General features: G+C 45.7%; 1 protein-coding gene across 1 annotated transcript in view; it reads right to left on the bottom strand.

Moving 5' to 3' along the window:
• The window catches only part of SMC5 (structural maintenance of chromosomes 5), a 120,961-nt gene that overhangs the window by 24,423 nt on the left and 80,292 nt on the right, over nt 1-16,246 (bottom strand). Inside the window, exons 15-19 of the mRNA XM_075685650.1 lie at nt 15,341-15,407; nt 14,692-14,793; nt 7,987-8,061; nt 6,441-6,557; nt 2,747-2,869 (exon numbers count right to left, since the gene is read on the bottom strand). Of these exons, the coding sequence (XP_075541765.1) occupies nt 2,747-2,869; nt 6,441-6,557; nt 7,987-8,061; nt 14,692-14,793; nt 15,341-15,407 (484 nt within the window). The remainder of the gene's footprint in view (nt 1-2,746; nt 2,870-6,440; nt 6,558-7,986; nt 8,062-14,691; nt 14,794-15,340; nt 15,408-16,246) is intronic.

Genomic DNA, 16,246 nt, shown 5'->3' with positions numbered 1-16,246 from the left:
CTTATCCAGTGGACTCATGGTGCCATTCCATGGCGGCTGCAGTATCTACGCTCTGTAGCTGTCCACAGCTACCAATAGCAGTCGTATATGGGAATCCACTTTATTACGAAATAAAGTACAAAACCTTCTTCCTTAAGAGTAGGGAGGCAGGCTTCTGTTGAAAAGTGTGTTGAGAGGAAGGTGATTTTGCGATCCACTTGCAAGCTCCACACACTGCGTACGACAGCAAAACTTGGCTGAGATGTTCACAGCAGCGTATGCTACCCGCAAAGTATGTTATTTCACCAAGCCTGAGGGGTAGTTCTTCAGGGCCTCTTTAAGACCAGAAAGTCCAAGAACCATTGCCCTGTTGTGTTCTTAGGGTATCACTGACTAGAAATAGCTTCTAGGCTTGCACACCCCATGACATTTCAATCTGGACAGACCAATACAGTCGAATCTCGACATAACGAATCACGCAGGCCACCGAAAATCGTTCGTTATTTTGAAATATCCTTGTAATAAAAAACTTGGAGCTATAAGCCAGTGGACATTTCCACTGCCTGACAAAAATTGATTGCAGTCGGCTGCTTTAGGTGGAGGTTGATAATCAACCGCTGTACAAGGCGCTTATGGAATTCTGCTTTCATACTCTTTATAATGCCCCGGTCTAGGGGCTGCAGCAAGGACATGTTGTTTGGCAGCAGAAACCCCACGCAAATGTGCGTCAAGCAAACATTCACAATGTGAGCAAAGCAGTTGTTGACAGCCAGTACAATTCTTCAGTAATCCCTCTTCATTTGGTCGTCGAGTTTGATGAGCCACTCAGAAAAGAGTTCTCTGGTCATTCAGGCTCCTTTGCTGGCGTGGTAGTCATTTGGTAACAACCTGATGTTTTTCATGCAGCAAGGCTTCACGTACCAGCTGATGACGAGCGGTTTTTCTTTGTGCCTATTGCATTGCAGCAGAGCAAGACTGTCATGCGAAGATTCGATTTCTTCCCTCCTTTGCACTGCTGCCTTTTGAAGTGCATTGCCCGGTGTGGCAGGAGCTGATGAAAACATGCGGTCTTATCCGCGTTGAAAATATTGTCTTCAGAGTACGATTCAGCCACCTCTAGAAAACGATCATTACACCAGGAATCTGCACCTTCTCTGTCAGTAGCCTTTTATTCGCCCGAGACTACATGCCAAGTTATTTCGCTTCTCTGGCGGAAACGAAAAAGTCAACCCGTACTGGCATCGAACCCAGTTATTTCAAGTGCATCGGCAAATTTGTGGGCATTTTCTTGGAGCATTGGGCCAGACACACCCTGTGTCTGGCCCAATGCTGGCCCAATGTTTGTTTTGCAGTCGGGCATTTTTGAACCACGTGACAACAGCTTGGTCTACATTTTGAAAAGTTTCCCAGTCACAGCCATTTCCTAGAAGGAGCGAGTTGCGATTCCCGGTGAAGCTTGACAATCTTGTCTCGGTCTTTCAAAATGGTTGCGACGGTAGTGGGGCAATGCCATGCTGTTTTCACAAGTAGATTTGCTTTTTCCCTGCGTCAATTTCCTGCAATACGTCCAATTTTTCCGGCAGCGAAACTGCTTTTGCTTCTTCTTGGTGCCTGGCTAGCTGCATTCACCATTGGATCTCACGCAAACATCGCCAAACCTTTCTCGTGAAGTTCTTGGTGAAGTTTGTGGTGAAGCAGTTGGCACTCGACATGGTGATGATGATAGCTACTGCACTTGCGGTTTCTGTTTCACGCGGGAGTTGGAGTGCTGTTACTTTTAGCCGAATTCCTAACACTGATGTTCCTCGGTTATAAAGGGGAAAATAAGCTAAGTGCATTATTCTGAAATATGAGCTGTATTGAAATTCGTAGTTCTCAAATATTTTTACATTGAAAATATAAACAATCTGGCAGGGATCCTTAAAACATTCGTAAATTTGAGAAATTTGTTAATGTGGGGTTCATAGTAACAAGATTTGACTGTAGTCTGTATGAAGAGGATAGGATGCTAGCAATGGTTGGTGTGTGTGCATGTGCATGTGTGGGTGCATGTTTTGTTTCTCCTCTCTCATGATTTGCAGTAAGGGCCACACATTTAGATTATGCCGTGTCATCACCTGCAGGAATCGAAGTTTGCTGGAATCTGTTGCCACAACAAAACATCGCAGTTTTTCTTGTAAACTTTTGCCGGTGGGTGAAAGTGAAGTAATAAAGCAAGGAAGTCAGGATAATGCATGCACTGCAGCTCATCTCTGTATAGAGCTTTTACATGGTCTTTGAAAGAATATCACTATTGCTATGCCAGTCACTAGGCATTGCATCTGCACTTCACTTTCACTAGAAAGCATTGGCACGGGTTACTGACAATGCAATGATCATGCAACATGTTCATGCAACCAAACTACCAAAAAGCACTGTAAAAACAACTCTCCAGGCACTTCATAGTGGATTTGGACGACAAAATCAATTGTTACTTCAGTTTGTAGACTGGCCATCACAAGACCCAGACGCACCGAATCAAGCCGAATTCAATGCACTGCAGGCCATGTGCTCAGGCTAGTGTCTTCTGTCTACTATTCAGTGCCACTTAGTCACATAACATTCTACCTGTGGAATAAATAGGTGATTCTGTTCACATATTGCAAGAATGCAGCTACAAATATGAATGCCTTAGCACCGCCCCTCCACAATGTCTGCTGCAGTGCATGGACTTGGTGTAAGGGCACACAGAAACAGAAAAAAATGGCAAGTCTGCTTTATACCATACCTCCACAGAGTGGTACTCATTCTGGGCCGCCCTGAGCTTCTCCTCAGCATTCTTCTTGTCAGTCACAGCCTTCACCATGTCCAGGCGATGCTCAGCAAACAGACGGTGCTTCTTGTAGCAGGCCTGAAAAAGCGGGCAGCCATAATTGCTATGTTATCCAGTCTGTAGTGTATGACTTAATTTAGGCACCACAGGCAGCTTGAAAATTTAATTAAATTCTGGGGTTTCACACGCAAAAACCATATGATTATGAGGCACATCATAGTAGAGAACTCGTGGTTAATTTTGACCACCTGGGGTTCTTTGACGTGTACATAATGCACGGTACACAGGCGTTCTCGCTTTTTGCCCCCATTGAAATGAGGCCATTGCAGTCGGGATTCGATTTCGCACGCTTGCACTTAGCAGCGCAACGCCAAAGCCACTATGCCACCATGGCGGGTCACAGGCAGCCTGAAGATACAGACACACTAATGGAGTATAAATGGCAACACTGTAATGTTATAAGGAACAAAAGCATATGAACTAAGTGTGCATTCATTACAGTTGAGCCTGAACACATACAATTCCATTAACTAGACTCCAGTTAATTCGATATCTAGGTTAATTCGGATATCTCAGTTAATGCATTTATATGGGTCCTAACTTTTCTTATTTTAACCCTAAAATTAGCCTTCACCGGATAATTCAAACTTGACCAGTCAGCCCACACTTGCCTGGCCCTTATCCCTATGGTGACTCAAACCGCAACCTCTTAAGTGGCAGCGTCTGTCTTGTCGGAGCTTAGGGGACAGTGAATGCGTTGCATGCACGTCATCTCCTATCGAAAACACCTATTTGCAACCTTCCCTGGGAGGATCTTCAAGCGATAACTGCAGCTCACAATGTCTGATTACGGTATTTACCCAACTCTAACGTGCACTCTTTTCTTTTTTCAAGAAAACTGAGTCGAAAATTGCCTGTGCATAGAAACCAGCCACGAAACTAAAACTGTCTTTGCGGCGTCCTGATGCTTCACGGCATAACACAAACATATTGCGGCGAAGCTGACTTTAGGAAACCATCCATCATTATGCAACTCATGTTGCCCACTTTTCTGGCTAAAATAAAGGGTCCGCATTAGACTTGTACTTTGCTCAGAGCATTAATATTATTTCTATGTTAGCTTTCTTTAGTTTGGACACACAGAAAGCGGGCACATACTGCCAAATGTATCAGCGGTGTGTTTTGACACTTTTTATGCATCTTGTTTAAAAAACAATTCAACCTGCTGGATAATTCTATCGGTTTCTTCAGTCCCATCATGGCCAAACTAACGGAAGTAAACTGTATAATAAACACAAATATTACAAATTATGGAATATAATAAAGGTATATATTCATGTCAGGTGCTATTTCGTTAGCAAGGTTCATGTGTGCTAGTAGAAAAGAAAAGAAAAAGAAGAAAACAGCACAACAGGCACAGACAAGGAAAAGTAGTGGACGCCACAAGCACTGAACTCGCAGTTAAAATCAGCAAGATTAGTAAGTATAACCATCACAAAAAGCAACAGAAGGGACAGAGCAGGAGAAAAAGACATGTGCAATCAGTGTGCAAGGGACAATGGGCAATCCAAAAGAATGATACTAAATTATATATATATATATATATATATATATATATATATATATATATAGTATATAAATTTTGTGGAAGTAGTGAGCCGGCAACCACTTTTACAGTTGGATGGGCACCAACAAAGTCGTCTTCACAGCGGCTGCACGGCACACAAAATGCCAGGGAAAAAAATAAGCTGGTCTAATGCACAGAGGTTGATCACCGTAAGTGAAGCTTTCGCATCCATTCCACCACTACAGCTTGCTAACATGAATGCCCAAATTCGGTGTTGCTCAAATTGGTACAACACCGAACAACAGTGAACAGAACTACTCTCCACACAGTCCAATCAATGCAGCATTAAAACCAGTCTGACGGCACAAATAAAACCTTCCCTTTAAGCAGGGTTTGGGTATGGGCTAGTTGGTATTCCATTGTAAACATGCTTTACAGCACGTACATAGACAGAAGGACCGAAAGAACGACGAAGACAAGAACTGAGTTCCAATTGATTTTTATATTGAGTAACAAGCATGTATATATACCAAGACACCAAGACAAAAGCACCCCCTCTAAAGCACGAAGCCAGCACGAGTATGCATTCAAAATTGAGAGGAACCATAACCGCCTCCTTAAAGGGCCCCTCACCAGGTCTGGCCATTTTGAGCTGACAAGCACAGAGCATAAAATGCGCTCTAACGATCGTGTTTGCAAAGAATTAAAACGCTACGCAATGTGGAAAGGCCAGAAATTTCAATGCGAACACTGTTTTCCCTTTCCCTCGCAGCAACCGCGCTCCAAGCCGGACGGTGACGTACTAGTGTACTTGCGCCTACATATTCGTGTCTGCAGTGTGACATCGCTCGTGGTGACACTTGACCTCGAGGATTATTCAAGGCAACATCTGTTATTTGTGTGATCTGTTGCTTGAATTGAGGAACTAAAGTTTAGAGAAATAATAAAACATGCGAACACAATGTTTGCGTGTTTTTTGTTTTACTTCTCACGGAAGCAACAGAAATATACTTCCGCCTCGTCTGCTTGTTCCCACGGTCCTAAACTATGCCATTTTCTATCACGTTCCAGCGCATATCATGCTCTGCGATCCGCTTGTTCTGCCTCAGTATTCATGTAGCACTTAATTATACCACTAGTCATGTGTGCCTAGCACAGTGTGCAAAATCGTTTGCTGAGCAAAATGAGACATTCCCAACAGCCTGTGCGCAACGCCGCCAGCGGAAGTGGGCAGCGCCGAAAAACAAGAGCAAAAAAAAAAAAAAAAAAAGAGGGCGAGAAGGGTTCCTAGGTGTCCATTGCGCACAATGCAGCTGTATGGCATCCTAATGAAAACACTAGACTTATCATTGAAGCAGCAGCGATCACTGAAGGTGACTCAGTTAGTAAGCCGTCAATTGCATTAACAGATAAAGAACTTGCTTTTCTGAGGTCGCACATGCGTGCACGTTCATCTTCAGGAGGCAGTCATAGTTCCTTTGAATTTTGAATGCGTACTCGCGCTGGCTTCGTGCTTTGGAGGGGGCGCTTTTGTCTTGGTGTCTTGGTATATATGCTTGCTACTCAACATAAAAATCAGTCGGAAGTCAGCACTTGTCCTCATCATTCTTTCGGTCCCTCTGCCTATGTACGCGCTGTAAGTGATCTTCACTTTTAAGATTGCATAGAAGTGAGGTGACAATCTCAATTATGGCAACTCTGTCCACGGTCACCACATTTTCTGTATTGAAACATTGTGCGAGCATCATGCCCTAAAAAATCTAGCAAAATCCAATGTGGTGCCAAAAATGCCAGTCATCCTTATGCATTGATCCAACAGAAGTCCTACACAGTCGACTTCCGTCAATTCAATCCTGACATTACTGACAATATTGTTCTAATTATCCGGCGGGCCGAATTAAACAAGAGACAAAAATTGTCGAAACACATCACTGACACATTTGTCAGTATTTCCTCAATTTTAACACATCCTAGAATCGAACATAAGGTATAAAAAACAAAACTTTGCTCTGAACACAACTTTGTTATAAGGAAGTGCTCCTGGATTAACAAACAGGAGTCCTGCACATGTCAACAACGCACCTCTAGTTTTTTTATGTAGTTCTTCACTTCTTCAACTCTGTGGGCACAGATTTTTCGCTGCTCACTGGCAGCCTTCTGACGCTCCGTGTCCAGGTCGATGGCTTCACTTTGGAGTCGCTAAAGGAGAAATGCATAGCACATGATCCAAGCTGAAACTGCGTCAACGAGGCATGCAATATTACAACACAACATGGTGCAAAGCATGAAATGAATGCACAGTCATGGAGCCTACAGCCCGCCCAGCAAATTACAAGACTTTGAGACTAGATGAGCAGAGCACCAAGGCTTCCTCTGCAGACATCCTCCATAAATTTTACTCTGCATTCAGCAAAATTAAAATAAAAAGATAGGCTGACAAAAAAAAAACAACAAAATATACTTTCTCTTGACAGACATCTTCATGCAGTGTGACAGCTGCAAAGACGTAAGTAATGAAATGCAATGATCCATGTTCGTCTTGTCCTCAATCGTGGGCCACATGGGACCACAGGGCTAAATTCTTTAACCCCTGTTTTCGAGAACACAACTTAAGTTGAAGCCCATGCTCGACTTGGTTTCAATGACCCCTGTCATGAAGGTGCTGGAGGAAATGCAATGAGCATCCTCCGGGATCAGTGTGTAAGTGAAGCATGGTCTTCAACTTCAGTTGCATTCGTGAATATGGCGGTTAGACTAGTTTAATACAACGAGAGTGCAGTTTGGTATTCTTGTCCTTCAAGGACCTGCTCAGAAATAACAAGGCTCTGATCTCAACAGAGGGGTACACATTCTAACAAGGGCAAGCCAAGCTGCACTTTAACTTGCAACTGAGCAGGCTGCGATATTCTCAGGTAAAATATGACAGCTCATTTACTTTAATGTGCGAAAGTCACATTTTGGCTGCAAAGCATACTTAAGCACAAAGCTCCGAGTTAATTTTGACTATCTGAGGTGGATAGCTTTCAAAACAAGTGATGCTTTAGGGTTCTGATCCCCATTAAACTGCGTTTGCCACAACCCAGAATTTACTGCGTCTCTCTGAGCATGATACCATGCATGGCCCGTGCACCACATACTCAAAACATGGGTAAGTCTTACTGTAACTATCATTACATTAAGTATGAAGTAAAATTGTTCAAAGGAGCGATTTTGCTAAAAAGTAACATAGAGTAAAAATGTGTTTGCACCTATTTAATGCTATCGTCAGATAAGTGAATCTGCACGAGCTTGGTTAAAAATAAATTGATAAAACTTGGAATTAACAGTGGAAAGGCATTGGGTTGGAATAACCTTGTGGTCAAATAAGCATGGCAACCAAACTAGATTTCATAGAAAGATAGTTTCATAAGAAATAGCTAACAATCATTATTAAAATGTTACTCTATGCGAGTTGACACCTTTGTTTTCTTTCCAAATCAAGAGGAATTCTTTGCCATGATTACATGACCCCTTAGCTGCAATCGATCCTCCCCTGCACCTGTCTCATGATAACCAGTGATAGCACGTCCCTTTAGCATAGTATCCACTTTTAGTAGACTGCTGCGAGGGTAAAAGTAATGGGACTAACCTGGAGGGCATTGCGTTTCTGCTCAAGCACAACACTGAGCTGTTTAATGTGTGACAGTTCACCAATAAGCCGCTTCTGCAAAGAACAGAAAGGAAATGAAAGGAATGAAACAAGAGATCAACACTTCTACCTGTGTTTTCAATGCTGGAGGCACTCCTCCCGCGACTGCAAGTAGAGTCGACACTCGTTGCAATAGAGCATGATAATCCAGCGAAAAAGGTTTGTTACATACAAAGTCCGTACTATCCAAAATTAGCATTGTGGTATGTTGTGGAATGGTGAAATTTCACATATACCGCTACGTAACCTGCAAACAATCACAAAAACAATAAGAACATTGAGATTAAAATAAATAAATACAGATAAACAGGTTGATACGGTGATTGTACAACCACGCGGCACGGCGCCTTGCTGTCCACTGTTTTCTGGACGTTGATTGGCACAATATTGTCACGTGGTATGTCACAGATCTCCTGCGGAAAACACTCTGGCCGAAAGAATGGACTAGGCAACAGATGTACCCACACAGATGCACATTTAATACAACCCACGCTACACAAACACCAGCACACAAACCTAACAAAACTAACACAAAATACAAAGGCTATCAGTACACACGACCCGGTAACACTGCTACTAGCGTTCTACTGTTTGTAGTTGGCGTTCGTGCTCACGTCTGGTTCGGTGCGAATGTGGCGTGGTATGGATCCCGTAGCCGGCGTCGGAGTGGCGTTCGACATTCTAGGGCTGGCGGCGCTGGCGGCGTCGTTGGCTGCGTCGTACACGCTCCCGGTCCAAACGCCCGTGGAGGTGTGTTGCCGATGATGTTGGTGTTGGGGCACCACCCGGAAGAGTGGCAACAGCGCTGGAGATACCCCTGGCCGTAGCAGGCGGTAGTGTCCTCCATGGCCTCCCCGGAACGGGCTCAGGAACGGCAGGAAGTCTGCGGTGCGAAGCCGTAGAACGCGAGCTCACCAGAGCAGTAGCCGGCGTCGCTCTCTTCCGGTCGAACCGTCCCTGACCCGCCGAGTCTCCGCTGTTTCATTCTTCCCCCCGTGCCTTGCCCTTCCTCACCCTTTTATAGCCTTCTTGTTAGTCCACGTATTCTCTTCGTCTTCTTCTCTTCTCCCCCAATCATCGCTTTCCATCTCACCGGATACTTCTTCTTCTTCTTTTCTCCACCAATCATCTCTTGTCACCTCACTGAGTACTTCTTATCTTCTTCAGTCTTCGGTTAACCCACGTAATCCTTAACGCCATCCTCGTCGTCTTTTTGAAACTTTTCTTCGTTTACAATTTTATTTTAGCCTCCTTCTTATATGTGACATGGTAGTGACTGTGACAAACACAGTAACAAAACTGTAAATGGCGTAACTAAATCTTCATTGGGTGAACTTGTGCCCTCAAAAGCAAGTTACACTTAAAGCACAAGGATAGCGGCGAACACAGTTGGCGATCGGCGAAAATTTAATCAGCAAGTGAAGTGCATCGGCTTTTATACATGAGTCGTAAAATCTTCAAAGTAATCGCTGGGACCCGCATGTCTTCCAGAAAGTTCTACACCAATCGCGTTGCGCGTACATGCCATCAGATTACACAAGGTTGGTGACAGAAAGTGGATGGAACTACCGATAACATTCCAGAAACTACCGATACAAGCAGGTGCGTCCTGCGCTGTGCAATAACATTTTTTAGGCGGTGAAACATGATCGCCCGATAAAGATAAACAAGGATATGTGTCAATATATAGTCGTTTACCTGCATTAGAACATATGAATACCTGCTGTGGGGATGCGTGACTCTCACGCGTCCCCAGAGATCTAGTTTTCCCACATAGCCCCCGTCTGTGTGCGGCTTCGCCGCGCACGCGGCGGTCGGAGTGGTTGAAGTGCAGTACGAGAGATGGCGCGAGTGTTGCGCTGCGGCGGGGTTACTTGGGCACAAGGGAGAACATGCTGGCTCTTGGGTTCGGGACAGCAAGCAGCACGGACGTGCCGTGCCGCGCCTGCGCCGATCCATGCTTCTGTGAGACCGTCTCGCGTGGCTGCCTTCGAGCGCGCCACCGTTCGCGTGACTGTACGCGCGAACGACCAGGCGTTGGGATCCAGCATGGGGCGAACATATTCGCTCGCTATCCGGTCGCGGTGAGTCGGACTTCTAGATTTGTCGCGCGCCCATCGGCATGTTTTATAGATAGCAACTCGACTAGCTGGCATTGATCTACGAAAGGTGCAATAAATGCCCTTGTGATTGTTTGCACTACTGTGTTGTTGTTCCTTTGTCCCAAGAGCACGGGAGGAGAACCCCACATCTGGCGCCCAACGTGGGGCTCTTGGGGCATCGGACGATAGTTTTAACAGTTTTGCTTCGTTCGAGACCTTTGTTTGAACCGAAGTGTAGGGCTAGCGTGGATTTTGATCGCTAGCGGTGGCGACGTGCTTTCTTGAGCGAGGCGACAGTGGCTGTAGTGTGTTTGAACATGTCAACATGCTAAGCCTTTTCGCAAGTGTTTTTTTTAATGAAATTCATCGGTACGAGAGCCACGTGGTCTGCATCCTGGGAGAGCGAGGCTTAGCGCCCACGGAGCATTCGCAAGCCTGAAGCGAGTGAGTACGGAAGCCTCGTGGTTGGTCTGAATTTCTTATGTAAATAGCTTCTTCTATCTCTTTGACTCTGATGAAGTCGCGGCTCTGGGAGCCGGGTGGCCGCGGGCCACGGGTGCTGCTGCGGGCTGACTGGTATTGCGGCCTGGCACCGGGCTCTCCGACACCGTCTGGGACGGTGGGCGCCGTCAACTCGGATGCTATGTGCACCGAGCGGAGTAGGACTACCTAACAGAGCTGACGTCTCCTCGCGGCTGCCTGTCTTGCACTTATTTTGGGTGTTGTTTTTGGATGCCGGTTGTTGTCAGGGTAGCGACGCTTTAGGCCTAAGGCTTTACGAAGCTGCCTGTCACACTTGGAGGGACACAACCTGGTGGACCGTGGCGTTAAGGTGTTGCAAGTTGCTTCCCTCATTCTATTTAGCCTCGCACGAATTGAAATTACTCGTTCGACTCAAGGAAGCGAGCTTCGTTCAGGTGAACTTAGCATCTGAGTAGCTGCTCGATCTTTGCTAGCCGAGTTGAACATCGTACCACGTGGGCGATGCGCATGCAGACTTCCTCTCCCTTGCACTACTTTAGTGTTTGCCGAGTGTACGCAGCGTGATTGGAGTCACCCCTGGCTTGCTGTCACATGCACATCGTCTGCGCTGCTGCCCCGGACTACAATCGAGTCACCCCGGGCGATGGTGCTGCTGTGGCCAGTTCGGCGCAGCGACTTCGGCGGCCTCCTGCATCCAGCTCACAACCCTCGGCGGCGGACAAAAGAGCCGGCGGTCACCGACAGCTAAGGCAGCTCTTCCCAGCAGGGCACGTCAGCGCGAGCGACGCTTGCTCGTACTGACTACTGCATCGTCGTCTCCGGAGTCCTGGCCTGGAATCGTGCCATCGAGTCTGCAAAGCTGCTGCTGTGACCAGCGGACGCCGGTGTTGTACCCAGGGACAATGTCGGCTCGCATGCTATGGACGGCGTGTGGACATTTCCTCGGCGCGGCCACTGTTGAATGTTCTACCTTGTTCGCGAAGCACGCGTTGATGTTAGACCGTGGGACATGTTTCGCCGGAATATGTAGTGATTTAAGGTTGGGGGGGTGTGGGGATGCGTGACTCTCACGCATCCCCAGAGATCTAGTTTTCCCGTCTCCGTGCGGCTTCGCCGCGCACGTGGCGGTCGGAGTGGTTGAAGCGCAGTGCGAGAGATGGCGCGAGTGTTGCGCTGCGGCGGGGTTACTTGGGCGCAAGGGAGAACACGCTGGCTCTTGGGTTCGGGACAGCAAGCAGCACGGACGTGCCGTGCCGCGCGTACGCCGATCCATGCTTCTGCGAGACCATCTCGCGTGGCCGCCTTCGAGCGCGCCACCGTTCGCGTGACCGCACGCGCGAACGACCAGGCGTTGGGATCCAGCATGGGGCGAACATATTCGCTCGCTATCCGGTCGCAGTGAGTAGGACTTCTAGATTTGTCGCGCGCCCAACGGCATGTTTTGTGGATAGCAACTCGGCTAGCAGGCATTGATCTACGAAAGGTGCAATAAATGCCCTTGTGATTGTTTGCACTACTGTGTTGTCGTTCCTTTGTCCCAAGAGCACGGGAGGAGAACCCCACACAGCACAAGGGCAAGATTAATGGCTGGCACAACAGCTAGTAGCCAGCCGGCCAGCACTGCCGTGCCGGTTGCCCGGCCCAAGCGCATCGCCGCCACCGATAATACAAACATTGGCTACAGTGTTTTCTAACAGGCAAAAGAGTGGCCTGCAGTATAAACCAATGTCTTAATTTTATCTTTTACAACAAGCGACAACAACTGTGAAATCTGTAGCACAAACGAGAGCCATAGTATGAGGCAAGTTCAAGAACGTCATGCATCTCGCAGTCTGGAAGCGGCGAACAGCGACATATCTTCTTTTTTGTGCAAATTAAGGCGATGAGAAATAATGCACTCTCAAACCACTGCATTTTGTGATCGTCAGCAGTGGTTTTTGAAGGGCCCTACACTTCAGTTACGCCTCATGTCTGGTTAGGCCTTGCACCACCTCCGGCACTTGCTCGGCACAGAGGATGGAGCACATCTCCTTTTCTAGGGTGGCCATGCCCGCACACGGTTTCCAGCATGGCTGAGTGCATGCGCAGCCTGCACGCCCTGTTTTAGAGGTAACCTGTCGTGCGCGTGCAAAGAGTGAGCGTATTGAGATGGCCTGGCATCATGCACACTGTCTTTCCACGCGTTTAGTACTGGAGATTGTGCAGTCACGAGTTTTACAGATGCATGAAGCTAGGCAGACGAAGCATTTGCTCCCCGCTGCTGGCACTTCTCATGATAGCGCTTCCCACAGTGGGAGGATGTGAAGGAGCCTACGTGAGAGCGTGGCTGGCCTCACCTCATACTGCCGATGTGAAGACATTGTCCACACAGCATGAAACCCTATCTTTATTCGGAGACTCTCAAATTAAAAAAAATGATTTTTTTTCTCATTCAAATTTGCTTTCTCAGACTTTCCCTACAATTCAAAAATTTTGTGGCCCTTTTCATGTAAGAAAAATTAATCGGCAACTGTATTTGTTTGCATAAAGGTAAAATTTTGACATTACGAAATTTTGATATGATGAAGTAAAATGTCAATTTTAACGACTTCATTAGATGATGTTTAACTGTATTTGCCCAAGTTCTAGATCACTGTGACGCATCTTGAAGCGCTCTCAATAGCTCAATACAAAGCAGCTCAATACGAAGCAAAGTCTGCCAAGGTGCCTAACCAGGAGCGGCCAGGATGCGCACACGATGGCAAGAGTGCGTGTGGTCTGACCTGAAGTTTCACATGTTTCGAGGCTAGTTCAAACTAGTCAAAATTACAGAGACCCCACAGCTATGACATCGACAAGCAGCATGGCTAGAATTTAAATCCTATGTGGGCGCATGCTACACACCACGGGTGCTCACAGGACACCTCTGAAGACCTGATCCCGATTGACCAGAACTACTCTGCAATTTTAAACTACCACAGAGGAAATAGAATGAAGCTACCACCCCCAGATAAAAACCTTAGTAAGGAAGAACAGGTTATATGGAGAAAGCTGCAAACGTATACATATAACAACCTGCACATTCTCCATAAAATCCACCCTGAAAGATATGCGGACACATGCCCATGGTGTGGAGCCACGCCAACCTTAGACCACATCTCATGGGCATGCACGGCATATACACAAAAGACAAACACAGAAATTACGGATCATACACAATGGGAGGCGGCGCTGTCCAGCTCACAGGAAGAGGTCCAAAGGGCCATCATCCGACAAGCGAAACAGCGTGCGGAAGCCAGTGGGGCCCTTGTCTAGGGGCTCCAACCATTGAGCGTTTTATTCTTCAGTAAAGTTGTTCTATCTATCTATCTATGTGGGCGGCCATGACCGAGCATGAGCAGACGACAGTCGGCTTCTCCTGAACGTATGCAATTTTTATTGAAGTTCGAAATGCAGATTTTCACTTACTTTAGCCTGTTTATTAAATAGCACCAATAAATATCCACAGTAACAGTAGGAAGAAGCACACTGATCTAAACACCCTTCTTGATTGATTTCAGCTATTGGCCAATAGCAGCCGCATATGGGAATCTGCTATACGACGAAATATAGCAGCCCGAAGGGAGTGAGAAAGATTCAGTTGAAAAGAGAGTGTTTAAAAAAAAGGTGACTTTGTGCTCCACTTGTGAGATTCATGTTCTGCGCACAACTGCAAAATTTGGATGAGATGTTCACAGCAGCACATGCTATTCTACAGACTGTTTTTTCACCAAGCCGAAGGGGTGGTTCAGGACCACTTCAAATACTGGTTCTGTGGAGTGGGTGACGACGCTGCAGGTATGCAATCGAAAATTACAGATCTGAAAATCAGTTGCCAACTGTATCTTATTTTTTTTAAAAATAGATTCTGCCTTAAGCTGGATGCAATTCAAGAATAGTCCAACAATAACCAGGCATTACTGTAAAAATTGGCAGCTATCCATTGGGTGCAAGTGATGAAACAAAACAAAAGTAATGAAAGAAACCTAAAATAGAAGATAGTTTATCACAAAAGAGGTATCATTATGACTATCAAGATTACCTTTGCCATTCTGAGCTCTTCAAGTTGTTGCTGTAGAGTCATATCGTTTGCGTGCAGTTTCTTCACTTCAGCTGATCTTGCAGCAATCTCCTTGGCAAGAGCCTGCGAGTGGAGTTAACAAGCAGACATGCAAACTTCCATGATAGCCACAGAAGCACAAAGTTTTGGCTAAGTGAAGAACACCACAAAAAGTGGGATTTTATTTTGTATTGTTTTATTCTAGATGTCAACAGACCAAAAGAGATTGGCTAGTGCCATTTGAAGCTGCACTTTTTCAGCACACCATGTAACAAAAAATTACATTAATATTTTTATTAGACACTGAACTGAGCAGGCCGCCATTTCAGTGTTTTACCAATCAACCTACTTGAACTTCAATGAAACATAGATTATATTTTTAGGGGCAGAAAACTACTGCTTTGCGCGCCTGTTGCACTTTCATACACATTCTCATATCTGGATAGTAATAGTTGTATAGTCTTTGCCAAGAATTTCAAAGCCACTTTTCAAGTGACACGATATGTTGCTGGGCTCTGCAGCAGGGATCCTGTAGCACATCTCACACACTCTAGGGCATTGAAGCTTTCAAAAGTATACAAAGGTGTACTAGTACTCTCAGTAACCTAATTTCACTTATCACTGCCCTTACCTGCTTGTCTTTTTCCAGCTTGTTCAAGTTGGTGACATCCACGGACATCGTCAACAAGCGGGGCACACTGAGCAGGGGTTAAACAGACAAACAAAGAGTGCAATATAAATATACATGTGACAGTTGATCTACCGAGCTAGTGAAACGTACACAAGAAACCAGCTCAGAAGGAAAACAAACATTCACTCAAGTGAAAAAAAAAAGAGGGAAAGAAATGGAAAAGAAGGAGAGAGAGAAAACAAATGACAGAACTATAGCTTCCATAAGAAAAGAAGAGAACAAGGTTGGCAAAAATTAACCTAGATGGTATATTACAGAGGCAGGAAGATGAGACAAAAGCCTAGGAAGTAGGAGGGGGTTCAACATGTGGAAATACGAGATAGGAATGGTGGTCTCGTGATTTGATCTCAGACCCCTAAAGGAATGAAAAGTAGCGCTGATGTAAGGACAGGTAAGCAAGAAGTTTCAAAAGAAAGATAAAGAGAAATTATATGTAAGCTGTAGCTGAAGCTAAAGTGATATGTTACTGTTTTACAGATGCTTCTACCTGAATAAGCATGACACTCACAACTACACATTTCTCTCAATTATCGCATCAGTAGCCTCTTTTACACGAATGCGAAAGTTGTGCATCGCATCGTTTCTTTAGCATATTGCATTAATGTAAACAGGAATGACCCGCCAGGAAGAGGCATGGCCTTATGCATTAACTGGAGCGCGAAGCCACCTCCAGTGAATTCATGTGAACAAGTTCATCGCATCAGGAGAGAGAAAACGAAAGCGTGAAGCCTTGTGTCACTCTCCTCCACGTGTAAAATACTCATTAAAACAGGTGTAAGCTCATTGTGAACACTATTGTGTGAGGTTTGCATGTAAGCGGCAGCGTAATACACTCAGGTTATGCAA

This window comes from Dermacentor variabilis, chromosome 3, assembly GCF_050947875.1.
Source record: "Dermacentor variabilis isolate Ectoservices chromosome 3, ASM5094787v1, whole genome shotgun sequence".
Classification (NCBI taxonomy): Eukaryota; Metazoa; Arthropoda; class Arachnida; order Ixodida; family Ixodidae; genus Dermacentor; species Dermacentor variabilis.
This window is presented reverse-complemented; position numbering and strand designations above follow the sequence as displayed.